At 63.3% G+C, this 13,654-nt stretch overlaps 1 protein-coding gene across 1 annotated transcript; it reads left to right on the top strand.

Moving 5' to 3' along the window:
- Positions 1-176: 176 nt before the first annotated feature.
- Positions 177-12,662, top strand: IKBKG (inhibitor of nuclear factor kappa B kinase regulatory subunit gamma). The gene is made up of 12 exons (XM_059491493.1): positions 177-414; positions 1,826-2,379; positions 3,061-3,146; positions 3,271-3,315; positions 5,761-5,863; positions 6,613-6,722; positions 7,772-7,912; positions 8,919-9,015; positions 9,480-9,608; positions 10,261-10,385; positions 12,190-12,242; positions 12,331-12,662. The coding sequence occupies exons 1-12, from the start codon at positions 300-302 to the stop codon at positions 12,450-12,452; spliced, it is 1,680 nt and encodes a 559-aa protein (XP_059347476.1). The 5' UTR covers positions 177-299; the 3' UTR covers positions 12,453-12,662.
- Positions 12,663-13,654: the final 992 nt, after the last annotated feature.

The raw sequence follows: 13,654 nt of genomic DNA, 5'->3' as shown, positions 1-13,654 counted from the left end.
AATCAGCGCCGAGCGCGGGAGGAGCTACACACGGAGGCGTAACCAATCAGCGCTCTCCGCCTCTCGGCGTTGCTATGGCGCCGCCATGACATTTACCGAGGCGGAAGTGGCGGCGGGGCGCGGTGACGTCACGCGTTTCCGGCGGAAGCAGGAAGTGGCGGCGCCGCCGGGATCCCAAAAATCCCCGAATTGGGCCCGAAATCCCCGAATTGGGCCCGAAATCCCCGAATTGGGCCCAAACCCGCCCGAGCTCGGCCCCGAACAGGGCCCGAGCCGCGCCCGGGCCCCCGCAGCCGCCCATGAGCGGCGGGCGCTGGCGGCGGCCCGCAGAGATGGTGCAGCCGGGGCCCGAGGCGGAGCCGGCGCTGGCGGAGGCGCTGCAGCGGCTGCGGGCGGAGAACCGCGAGCTGAGGAGTGAGAACGGGGAGCTGCGGGGACTGGGATCAAACTGGGATCCAACTGGGATCAAACTGGGGGGACTGGGATCAAACTGGGGGGACTGGGAGCGACTGGGGGGACAGAGAGGGGACTGGGGGGACTGGCATCAAACTGGGATCAAACTGGGATCAAACTGGGATCAAACTGGGGGGACTGGGAGGGACTGGGATCCAACTGGGATCAAACTGGGGGGACTGGGAGCGACTGGCATCAAAGTGGGGGGGACTGGGATGGAACTGGGATCGGACTGGAGGGAACTGAAACCAAACTGGGGGGGACTGGGATAGACTGGGAGGGGATTGAGGGGGACTGGGATCAAACTGGGGGGGACTGGGAGGGCACTGCGGGTGTCCCCAGGAGTGTCCCCTGTGTCCCCGTTGATGTCCCAAATGTCCCCAATGTCCCCCCAATGTCCCCAATGTCCCCAATGTCCCCAGTGTCCCCCAGTGTCCCCCAGTGTCCCCCAGTGTCCCTGGTGTCTCCACCCCCGCAATGTCCCCAAGGTCCCCAGTGTCGTCTCCGTGTCCCCCATTTCCCTGACATCCCCGATGTCACCTCAGTGTCCCCACAGCGTCCCCACGTTTTCAATGTCACAATGTCCCCACAGTGCCCAGAGTCCCGATGTCCCCAATGTCCCCAGTCCCTGCTGATGTCCCCAATGTCCCAACGGCCCCCTGTCCCCAACCCCTCCAATGTCCCCTGAATGTCCCCAGTGTCCCCAAGGCCCAGCAGCCCCATGTCCCCAAGCCATGCAATGTCCCCGGTGTCGCAGTGTCCCCGATGCCCCCTGTCCCTGCCGATGTCCCCCCTGGTGTCTTCAGGAGCTCTGTGTCCCCGATGTCCCCGATGTCCCCAGTGCTGTCCCCTGTGTCCCAGGGCTCTGTGTCACTGCACACTGTCCCTGCTGTCCCCTGTGCCTGCTGTCCCCAGTGTCCCCAGTGCTGTCCCCTGTCCCTGATGATGTCACCGCTGCTGTCCCCAGGAGCTCTGTGTCACTGCTGTCCCTGATGTCCCCAATGGTGTCCCCATGTCCCCAGGTGCCCTGGGCCACTGCACGCAGTCCCCAGTGATGTCCCCAGTGTCCCCAAGTGCCTGGTGCCACTGCACACTGTCCCCAGTGTCCCCAATATCCTTTGGTGTCCCCAGGTGCCCTGTGTCACTGCACGCAGTCCCCAATGTCCCCAGTGATGTCCCCAATGTCCCCAGGTGCCCTGTGCCACTGCACGCAGTCCCTGCGGCAGCGCCTGGACGAGCTGTGCCTGTCCCCAGTGATGTCCCCAATGTCCCCAATGATGTCCCCATGTTGTCCCCAGGTGCCCTGTGCCACTGCACGCAGTCCCTGATGATGTCCCCAGTGATGTCCCCAATGGTGTCCCCATGTCCCCAGGTGCCCTGTGCCACTGCACGCAGTCCCTGCGGCAGCGCCTGGACGAGCTGCGCCGGCTGCAGCTGCAGCGCCGGGGGGAGCGGGAGCTGCTGCGCGGCCGCTGGGGCCAGGCCCGGCAGCTGGTGCTGCACCTGCGGGGACGGCGCGGGGACGGCGGGGACGCGCCCGGGGACGGCGCTGACGGCGGCGGGGACGCCGAGGACGCCTCCGAGGACGTCAGGGACGCCGCTGGGGACGCCGGGAGCGCCCCTGGGGACACCAAGGACGCCGTCAGGGACGCCGCCGAGGGCACCGAGGACACCCTTGGGGACGTCAGCATCACCGCTGGGGACACCAAAACCGGCCCTGGGGACACCAAAACCGGCGCTGGGGACACCCACAACACCCTTGGGGACGCCAAAAACGGCCCCGAGGACACCAAGAGCAGCCTTGAGGACATCGGGGACACCCGTGAGGGCCCCAAGGACAGCCCTGGGGACATCAGGGACACCCTCGGGGACACCCTCGGGGACACTGGGGACAGCTGCAGGAGCGCCCCTGACACCAGCGCCAAGGTGGGTGTGGCCCCCCCGGCTGTGTCCCCGCTCTGTGTCCCCTCTGTGCCACCACTGCGTCCCCCCCATGTCCCCCACACCCCTGCCACCGCTCCCAGTTGTCCCCAGTGTGTCCCCCAATGTCCTCCCCGCTCCTCCCAGTGTCCCTTCTCTGGCCCCAGTGTCCCCCTGATGTCCCCAGTGTCCCCACTGCCCCCCCCCCGGTGTCCCCTCCCTTGGGCAATGTCCCCAATGTCCCCAGTGTCCCCCTAATGTCCCCCGACATCCTCCAGATCTCCCTTATGTCCCCCTGGAGTGTCCCCAGTGTCCCCCTGGGGAACCCCCAATGTCCCTTGATGTCCCCAGTGTCCCTCTGATGTCCCCCTGATGTTCCCAGCGTCCCCTTGATGTCCCTCAGTGTCCCCCTGATGTCCCCCATGTCCCCACAGCCCCTGTCGGTGTCCCCTCCCCTGGACGATGTCCCCAGTGTCCCCCTGATGTCCCCAATGTCCCCACAGCCCCCCCGTCTCGGTGTCCCCTCCCTTGGAGGACGTCCCCAATGTCCCATTGATGCCTCCACTGTCCCCACAGCCCCCCCCCAGTGTCCCTCTGATGTCCCCACTGTCCCCACAGCCCCTGTCGGTGTCCCCTCCCCTGGACGATGTCCCCAGTGTCCCCCTGATGTCCCCAATGTCCCCACAGCCCCTGTCGGTGTCCCCTCCCCTGGACGATGTCCCCGCTGTCCCGGAGCCTCCCCAGGCCCCCCCCGGGGCCCCTCCGGAGCCCAGGTGAGCCCCCCTGTCCCCCCAATGTCCCCCCAATGTCCCCCCTGTCCCCCCAATGTCCCCCCTGTCCCCCCTGGGGACTCCCCGATGTCCCCAAGCCCTCCTGACCCCCCTCGTGTCCCCCCAGCTCCGAGGAGCAGCTGAGGCAGCGCCTGGCAGAGGCTGAGGCTGAGTGAGTTGGGGACATTGGGGACACTGGGGACACTGGGGACATTGGGGACACTGGGGACACTGGGGACACTGGGGACACTGGGGACATTGGGGACACTGGGGACATTGGGGACACTGGGGACACTGGGGACACTGGGGACACTGGGGACATTGGGGACACTGGGGACACTGGGGACATTGGAAGCAATGGGGATATTGGGGACGCGTGGGGACACTGGGGGATTGGGGACATTGGCCTCAGTGGGGACGTTGGGGACATTGAGGACACTGGGGGATGGGGGACGTTGGGGACATTGGGGAAACATTTGGGATATTGGGGACAACGGGGTCAGTGGGGGGATTGGGGACATTGGGGACATTGGGGGATTGGGGACATTGGGCTCAGTGGGGACGTTGGGGACATTGAGGACACTGGGGGATTGGGGACGGTGGGGACATTGGGGTCAAAGGGGGAATGGGGACATTTGGGACTTTGGGGACACTGGGTACAGCCTGGGGACATTGGGGAATTGGGGACATTGGGGAAACATTTGGGGATATTGGGGACAACGGGGTCAGTGGGGATATTGGGGACATTGGGGACACCTGGGGACATTGGGGATGTTGGGGACATTGGGCTCAGTGGGGACGTTGGGGACATTGGGGACACTGGGAACACTGGGGACATTGGGGACATCAGGGACATTGGAGGAACACTGGGGACATTGGGGGATTGGGGACATTGGGGACAATGAGAGACTGGGGACACTGGGGATGTTGGAGGGAACTGGGGACGTTGGGGACAATTGGGACATTGGGGGACTGGGGACAGTTGGTGGCACTGGGGACAAAGGGGTCAGTGGAGGGAATGGGGACATTGGGGACATTGGGACATTGGGGATGTTGGGGACATTGGGGACACTGGGGTCAGTGGGGGGAATGGCGACATTGGGGGCAATGGGGACACTGGGGACACCTGAGGACACTGGGGGGATTGGGGGACACTGGGGGCACTGGTGACATTGGGGGGATTGGGGACAGCGGGGACATTGGGGACACCTGGAGACAGCGGGGACATTGGAGGATTGGGGACACTGGGGACACTGGGGACATGGGGGACACTGGGGACACTGGGGACATGGGGGACACTGGGGTCAACAGGGACGTTGGGGGGACATTGGGGGATTGGGACACTGGGGACACCTGGGGGGGACATTGGGGGAACATTGGGGACACTTGGGACATTGGGGACATTGGGGACATTGGAGGAAAAGGGAACATTGGGACATTGGGGTCAATGGGGGACACTGGGGGGATTGGGGACATTGAGGACACCTGGGGACATTGGGGACAATGGGAGCAGTGAGGACACTGGGGGGACATTGGGGGACTGGGGACACTGGGGACAACAGGGACGTTGCAGGGAAGGGGCACACTGGGAACATTGGGGACACTGGGGACACTTGGGACATTGAAGGGACACTGGGGGGACATTGGGGGATTGGGGACATTGAGGACGTTGGGGACAGTCTGGGGACATTGGGGACACCTGGGGGCATTGAAGGTGTTGGGGACATTGGGGATGGTCTGGGGACACCTGGGGACAGGCTGGTGGCCCTGCGCGCCCACGTGGGGTGGGTTTGGTGACACCAATGAGCACTGGTGACCCTTGGTGACATTGGTGTCCCTGTCCCCAGGCTGGTGGCCCTGCAAGTAGCGTTGGGCAGGGTTTGGTGACACCAATGAGCCCTGGTGACACTGGTGTCACTGTCCCCAGGCTGGTGGCCCTGCAGATGGCATTGGGCAGGGTTTGGTGCCATTTGGTGCCATCTGGTGACACTGGTGCCATCTGACAGGCTGGTGGCCCCGCGGTGCTCTGTGGCCGTGGGTTTGGTGACACCAATGAGCCCTGGTGACACTGGTGACACCGGTGTCCCTGTCCCCAATCTGGTGGTGCTGTGCTCTCGCGTGGGGTGGGTTTGGTGCCATTTGATGCCATTGGTGACCCTTGATGTCCCTGTCCCCAGGCTGGTGGCCCTACAGGTGGCGTTGGGCAGGGTTTGGTCACCCTTGGTGACACTGGTGACACCAATGACCCTTGATGTCACTGTCCCCGGGCTGGTGGCTGCGGTTCTGCATGGGGCGGGTTTGGTGCCATTTGGTGATCCCTGGTGACATTTGGTGACACTGGTGCCATTTGGTGATGGGCTGGTGGCCCTGCGGTCCCGCATGGGGTGGGTTTGGTGACACCAATGACCCTTGGTGACACCAGTGTCCCTGTCCCCAGGCTGGTGGCCCTGCGGTCCCACGTGGGATGGGTTTGGTGCCACCAATGACCTTTGGTGACGCCAGTGAGCCCTGGTGACCCTTGGTGACACCGGTGTCCCTGTCCCCAGGCTGGTGGCCCTGTGGGTGGTGCTGGGCAGGGTGTGGTGGCCCTTGGTGACACCGGTGTCCCTGTCCCCAGGCTGGTGGCCCTGCGCTCCCGCGTGGCCGTGGCCGAGCTCCGCGCTCAGGACGTTTCCCGCGCGGCCGAGCTGCAGCTGCAGGGACTGCGCCGACAGCTGGAGGTACCCGGGGGGACACGGGGACACTGGGGACACTGGGGACAGCTGGAGGTACCCAGGGGGACACACGGGGACATGGGGACACTGGGGACAGCTGGAGGTACCTGGGGGGACACGGGGACACGGGGACACTGGGGACAGCTGGAGGTACCCAGGGGACACACGGGGACACTGGGGACACTGGGGACAGCTGGAGGTACCTGGGGGGACATGGGGACATGGGGACAGCTGGAGGTACCTGGGGGGACATGGGGACACTGGGGACAGCTGGAGGTACCCAGGGGACACACGGGGACATGGGGACACTGGGGACAGCTGGTTCAGCTGGGGACATCTGGGACATCTGGGGACACGGGGACAGCTGGAGGTACTGGAGACACAGGGGACACAGGGGGACAGGGGACACTGGGAGACATGGGGACAGCTGGGGACAACCCTGGGGACACCTGAGGACAGCAGAAGGTACCAGGGACACCTGGGGACACAGGGGGACAGCCTTGGGGACAGCTGGGGACACCTGGGGGCAGCCCCAGGCACGTGGGGACAGTTGGGGACACTGGGGACAGCCCTGGGGACACTGGACACACCTGGGGATAGGGGATAGCCAGGGACACACAGGGGGTGACAGTGTCCCTGTCGGTGTCCCCAGCAGAGTGACAGTGTCCCTGTCCCTGTCCCCAGGTGACCCAGGGGTGACAGTGTCCTGTCCCCAGGTGACACGGGGGTGACAGTGTCCCTGTCGGTGTCCCCAGCAGGACAAGGCCCAGGTCCAGGCCCAGGTGACGTCGCTGCTGGGGGAGCTCCGGGAGAGCCAAAACCGCCTGGAGAGGAGCCGGGCAGAGAGAGAGCACCTGGAGCGCAGGTGGGGACACCTGGGGACACCTGGGGACATTGGGGACATGGGGACACCTGGGGACACCTGGGGACATGGGGACACTGCTGCAGAGCCGGGCAGAGAGAGAGCACCTGGAGCGCAGGTGGGGACACCTGGGGACATGGGGACACCTGGGGGGACACCTTGAGGGTGACACAGGAATGCCTGGGGACACCTGGAGCGCAGGTGGGGACACCTGGATGGGACACAGGGGGACAAGGGGACACCTTAGGGACATGGGGGGACACCTGGGGACACCCAGAGAGACGGCTGAGGGGACACCTGGAGCGCAGGTGGGGACACTGGGGAACGTGGGGGCACACCTTGGGGACACCTGGGGGGACATGGGGACACCCAGGGAGACACCTGGGGACACCTGGAGCGCAGGTGGGGGGACAGGGAGACACCTGGGGGTGACACAGGAATGCCTGGGGACACCTGGGGGGACAGCGAGACACCTGGGGACACCTGGGGGAATACGAGGCACTTGGGGGGACACCTGGGGACACCTGGAGGAGTATGGGGGGACACGGGGACACCTGGAGGGACATGGCGGGGACACCTGGGGACATCTGGGGGGGACACGGGGACACCTGGGGACACCTGGAGGGGTATGGAGGGACACGGGGACACCTGGGGGGACACCTGGGGTTCAGGGACTGTCCCCGAGGGGAGGGGACACCACAGTTGAGCCGGGTGGAGCAGGAGCACCCGGAGCACGGGTAGGAGTGGCCCTTGTGCAGGTGACATCGGGTGACACCGAGATGTCACAGGGTTTAAGGGATGTTGAGCGGTGCCACCGGCTCAGGGAGGTGACACCGGGTGACACTGGGTGACACACAGGGCCCACGGGGATGCTGGTGGTGCCGCCAGTTTGAGGAGGTGACAGTGGGGTGGCACTGAGTGACAATGGGTGACAATGGGGTGCCCCTGGGCCCGCGGGGACGCCGAGCGGTGCCAGCAGCTGGAGGAGGTGGCACAGAGTGACAGTGGGTGACAGCGGGTGACAGCGTGGTGTCCCTTTGGTGTCCCCGCAGGGCCCGCGGTGACGCCGAGCGGTGCCAGCAGCTGGAGGAGGTGGCCCAGGGCCATCAGGTGCAGCTGGACCAGCTCCGGCTCCAGGTGACCAACCTGGAAACCGCCCTGAGGGTGGAGCGGCGCGGGGCCACCGAGGAGAAGTGAGTGACGGACACGGGGACAGTGAGTGACGGACACGGGGACAGTGAGTGACGGACACGGGGACAGTGAGTGACAACAACGGGGACACGGGGACAGTGAGTGACAGACACGGGGACAGTGAGTGACAGCCCTGGGGACACGGGGACAGTGAGTGACAGCAGTGGGGACATGGGGACAGTGAGTGACAGCAATGGGGACACGGGGACAGTGAGTGACACTGGGGACAACAGGGGGAGTGAGTGACAACAACGGGGACACGGGGACACTGGGGAGGAGTGAGTGATAACAGGGACGTGGGCGGGGCTGGCACCTGGGGACACCCATTGGTGTCCCCAGTGTCCCCTCACTGTCCCCCAGTGTCCCAGTGGGAGCTGGTGGCACTCAAGGCCACCTGTCCCTGATGATGTCCCCAGTGTCTCCAATCCCTGTCCCCAATGTCCCCAGTGTCCCAGGAGGAAGCTGGTGCGGCTGCAGGCTGCCTGTCCCCCATCAATGTCCCCTTGATGTCCCCAATGGCCCCAGTCAATGTCCCCAATGTCCCCTCAATGTCCCCAATCAATGATCAATGTCCCCAGTGTCCCTGATGTCCCCAGTGTCCCCTCAATGTCCCCAATCCCTGTCCCCAGGAGGAAGCTGGTGCAGCTGCAGGCTGCCTGTCCCCAGTGTCCCCAATGTCCCCAATATCTGTGATATCCCCAGTGTCCCTCTTGTCCCCAATGTCCCCAGACAATGTCCCCCTGATATCTCCCATGTCCCCACTGTCCCCAGTGTCCCCTGTCCCCAGGAGGAAGCTGGTGCAGCTGCGGGCTGCCTGTCCCCAGTGTCCCCAGTGTCCCCAATATCTGTGATATCCCCAGTGTCCCCACTGTCCCCAATGTCCCCAGACAATGTCCCCCAATGTCCCTGATATCTCCCATGTCCCCACTGTCCCCAATGTCCCCAGTATCCCCCAGTGTCCCCAATGTCCCCACTGTCCCCAGTGTCCCCACTGTCCCCTGTCCCCAGGAGGAAGCTGGTGCAGCTGCAGGCCGCGTACCATCACCTGTTCCAGGAGTACGACGCCCACATCAAGGCCAGCCTGGAGGGGGACAAACGGAGCCAGGTGAGGGACAGGGACACCTGGGGACACACCTGGGCACGCCTGGGGACAGGGCAGGTGTCCCCTTGTCCCTGTTCCATTCCCTCTTGGGGACATCTGGAATGTCCCTGTGGCCCCTTGAGTGGTTCAGGTGCCCTCAGGTGAGTCCCCAGGTGACACAGGTGACCCCCAGGTGACACAGGCGATGTCACAGGTGATGGCAAAGGTGATGTCGCGGGTGTCTCAGGTGTCCTTGTCCCCCCCATCCAGGTGTCACAGGTGCTCTCTCAGGTGACACAGGTGATGTCACAGGTGTCTCAGGTGTCACAGGTGCCATTGTCCCCCCCCAGGTGACACAGGAGCAGCTCCGTGCGGCCGAGGCCGTGCCGGGGGTGCAGTGGGAGGGTGACACAGGTGATGTCACAGGTGATGTCACAGGTGATGTCAGAGGTGTCTCAGGTGTCACAGGTGTCCCTGTCCCCCCCCAGGTGACGCAGGAGCAGCTCCGTGCGGCCGAGGCCGCGCTGGCCCTCAAGCAGGAGCTCATCGATCGCCTCAAGGACGAGGCCGAGCGCCAGCGGGCGGCCCTGGAGACCATCCCGGTGCTGCAGGCACAGGTGGGGCTTTGGGGGGGACCCCGGGGGGCTCCTGAGACCCCCAAACTCAGGGCAGGGTCCCCCAGGTGGGGCTGGGGGGATCTGGGAGGATCGTGGGGGATTTTGGGGTTCCTGACCCCCCCAACATCCCCAGGCCGACATTTACCGCGCGGATTCGAGGCGGAGCGCGCGGTGCCGGGGGGAGGTTTGGGTGGGTTTGGGGTGGAATTGGGGGTTCCTTGGATGGATTTTGGATGGATTTGGGGTGGATTTGGGGGTTCCCTGGATGGATTTTGGGTTCCTTGGATGGATTTTGGATGGATTTGGGGTGGATTTGGGGGTTCCCTGGATGGGTTTTGGGTTCCTTGGATGGATTTTGGATGGATTTGGGGTGGATTTTGGGGGTTCCCTGGATGGATTTTGGGTTCCTTGGATGGATTTTGGATGGATTTGGGGTGGATTTTGGGGTTCCCTGGATGGGTTTTGGGGTTCCTGATCCCCCCAACATCCCCAGGCCGACATTTACCGCACGGATTTCGAGGCGGAGCGCGCGGCACCGGGGGGAGGTTTGGGTGGGTTTGGGGTTCCCTGGATGGATTTTGGGTTCCTTGGATGGATTTTGGATGGATTTGGGGTGGATTTTGGGGCTCCTGACCCCCCCCACCATCCCCAGGCCGACATTTACCGCGCGGATTTCGAGGCGGAGCGCGCGGCGCGGGAGCAGCTGCACGGGCAGCGCGAGGCTCTGCAGGAGGAGCTGAACCAGCTGCGGCTGCGGCTCGGCGGGGACGGGGCCCGGTACGGCACCGACACCCCAAAACCAGCACAAAGCACCCCAAACACCCTGAAAACAGCCCAAAACCAGCCAGAACACCCCAAAAACAGCTCAAAACCAGCCCAAACACCCTGAAAACAGCCCAAAAACAGCCCCAAAACCAGCCCAAAACCAGCCTTTAAACAGCTCCAAAGACCCCAAAACAACCCAAACCAGCCCCAAAACACCCCAAAAACAGCTCCAAAAACCAGCCCAAAACCAGCCAGGAGCACCCCAAAACCAGCCCAAAACAGCCCCAAAACAGCCCCAAACCAGCCCAAAGCAGCCCCAAAATAGTCCAAAACCAGCCCAAAAACACCCCAAGACCAGCAAAAAACAGCTCCAAAGACCCAAACCAGCCCCAAAACACCCCAAAAACAGCTCCAAAAACCAGCCCAAAACAGTCAAAACCAACTCAAAACACCCCAAAACCACTCCCAAACCAGCCGAAAACAGCCCCAAACAGCCCAGAACACCCCAAAACCGCCAACAACAGCCCAAAACCAGCCAGGAGCACCCTGATAATACACTGGAAGACCCTAAAAACACCCCAAAAATACCCACAAAACAGCCCCCAAACAGCCCAAAACCAGCCCAAAACCAGCCCAAAGCAGCCCAAAACCAGCCAGGAACACCCCAAAACCAGCTCCAAAACATCCCCAAGCCAGCCCGAAAACATCCAAAAGCCCCTAAATCCCCCAGAACCCCCCCAATCCCCTTGAAACCCCGGAACCCCCTCAAATCCCTCCAAGACCCCCCTCAAATCCTTCTGAAAACCCCCCAAAATCCCCCCAAATCTCTCCCCCCAACCCCTCAAAATCCCCCCAAATCCCACCAAAGCCACCCCAATCCCCCTCAAAACCCTCCCAAATCCCTCCCAGAACCGCCCAAAATCCCCTCAAATTCCCCCAAATCCCTCTGAAACCCCTCAACCCTGCACCAAAGCCCCTCCAAAACCCTCCCAAATCCCTCCCAGACCCCCTAAACTCGCCCCAAACCCCCCAAATTCCCCCCCAAACCCCTCCCAAATCCCCTTAAATCCTCCCTAACCTCCCCAAAAATCCCCTGAAAACCCCCCAAAATCCCACCAAATCCCCCCCAACCTTCAAATCCACCACCAATTCCCCCAAATCCCTCCAAAATCCCCTCAGAACCCTGCAAAAATCTCCTCAAATCTCCTGAAAACCCCCCGAAAACCTCCCCAAAATGGCCTCAAAATCCCACCAAATCTCTCCCCCCCAACCCCCTCAAATCCCCCCAAACCCCCCAAAATCCCCCAAAATCACCTCAATCCCACCCCAAATCCCTCCCAGACCCCGCAAACTCCCCTCAACCCCCCCAAATGACCCCAAATCCCCCCTCCAATTCCCCCCAAAGCCCCTCCCAACCCCCCCCAAAATCCCCCCAAAATTGCACCAAATTTCCCCAAACCCCCTCCAAACCCCCCCCAACACCCCAGATTCCCCTCGAACCCCCAAATTCCCCTCAAGCCCCCCAAATTCCCCTCGAACCCCCCAGATTCCCCTCAAGCCCCCCAGATTCCCCTCGAACCCCCCAAATTCCCCTTGAACCCCCCAGATTCCCCTCGAACCCCCCAAATTCCCCTCGAACCCCCCAGATTCCCCTCAAGCCCCCCAAATTCCCCTCGAACCCCCCAAATTCCCCTCAAGCCCCCCAGATTCCCCTTGAACCCCCCAAATTCCCCTCGAACCCCCCAGATTCCCCTCAAGCCCCCCAGATTCCCCTCGAACCCCCCAGATTCCCCTCAAGCCCCCAATTCCCGTGCAGGGCCCGTCTGGAGGAGATGCGGAACCGGCACTCGGAGCCGCCCCCGGCCCCGGGTGAGTGCAGGGGGGGGCCCCGGGACCCCCAAACCCCCCGGGGGGGGCGGGGCAGGGTCTGACCGTGCCCCTCCCCCACCCCCCGCAGGTTTTGGGGCGCTGCTGCCGCCCCCCCCCGAGGAGGGGCCCGAGCTGTGCTGCCCCAAGTGCCAGTACAAGGCGCCGGACATGGACACGCTGCAGATCCACGTCATGGACTGCATCAAGTGAGGGGGAAACACCCCCTGAACCCCAAAAACAGCCACACAAACAGGCCCCCCAAACCCCAAAAACAGCCCCGGGGGAACCCCCAAAACCAGCCCCAAAACAACCCAAAACCAGCCCCAAAACACCCCAAAAACAGCCCTGGGGGAACCCCAGAAACAGTCCCCCCTAAAACCCCCAAAACCAGCCCCAAAACACCCCAAAACAGCCCCACAAACAGCCCCCCCTGAACCCCAAAAACAGGCCCAGAAACAGCCCCCCCATCACCCCAAAACCAGCTTCATAAACACCCCAAAACAGCCCCGGGGGAACCCCAAAAACAGTCCCACAAACACCCCAAAAACAGCTCCCGGGGTAGCCCAAAATCATCCCTGGAGGCACCCTAAAAACATCCCCGGGGGTGCCCCCAAAACAGCCCCACAACCACCCCAAATCATTCCCAAGGGCACCCCAAAAACCAGCCCAGAAACACCCCAAAACAGCCCCGGGGGAACCCCAAAACCACCCCCACAAACCCCCTGCACCCCAAAAACAGCTCCGAGGACACCCCAAAATCACCCCCGGGGGAGCCCCAAACCCACCCCCAGCCTGCCCCAAAACCAGCCCCGGGGCACCCCAAAATCAGCCCCACAAACACCCCAAAATCGCCCCCCGAGGGGCACCCTACAAACAGCCTCCTTGGCACCCCTTAAACAACCCCTCAAGCACCCCAAAATCACCCCAGGGCACCCGAAAACCAATCCAAAGACATCCCCAGGGGTACCCCAAAATCATCCCCGGGGGTGCCCCAAAACCCTCTGGGAGCCTCAACCCAGGGGGGGACCCCAAAACCCCCCAAAAGTTCCTCTGGGAATTCCCTCTCTGGATCCACGGCAGGGACTGGATCAGGTTGGGGGGGAGCCCCAAAACCCCCCCCATTGAAACCCCAAAAACCCCCCATGGAACCCCCAAAATCCTCCTGGGGAACCCCAAAAGTCCCCTGGAGCCTCAACGTGGGGTTTGGGACCCCAAAAAACCCCAAATGTTCCTCTGGGAATTCCCTCTCTGGGTCCACGGCAGGGACTGGATCAGGTTGGGGGGGACACCCCAAAAATCCCCCCATTGAAACCCCAAAAACCCCCCATGGAACCCCCAAACCCCCCATGGAACCCCCAAAATCCCCCTGGGGGCCACAATCCAGGGGGGACCCCAAAACCCCCCAAAAACCC

The sequence above is a fragment of the Ammospiza nelsoni genome, chromosome 35 (genome assembly GCF_027579445.1).
Source record: "Ammospiza nelsoni isolate bAmmNel1 chromosome 35, bAmmNel1.pri, whole genome shotgun sequence".
NCBI classification, from domain to species: domain Eukaryota; kingdom Metazoa; phylum Chordata; class Aves; order Passeriformes; family Passerellidae; genus Ammospiza; species Ammospiza nelsoni.
The sequence above is the reverse complement of the archived record's forward strand: the minus strand, read 5'-3'. Positions and strand labels throughout refer to the sequence as shown.

What these genes read in the sequence shown, in the direction of transcription:
- IKBKG (XM_059491493.1), top strand. Translation starts at nt 300, where the DNA reads ATGAGCGGCGGGCGCTGGCGGCGGCCCGCAGAGATGGTGCAGCCGGGG. An exon ending in CCCCTGACACCAGCGCCAAG is followed by an intron (nt 2,380 to 3,060) that starts GTGGGTGTGGCC and finishes ATGTCCCCACAG; the next exon opens with CCCCTGTCGGTGTCCCCTCC. An exon ending in TCCCGGTGCTGCAGGCACAG is followed by an intron (nt 9,609 to 10,260) that starts GTGGGGCTTTGG and finishes CACCATCCCCAG; the next exon opens with GCCGACATTTACCGCGCGGA.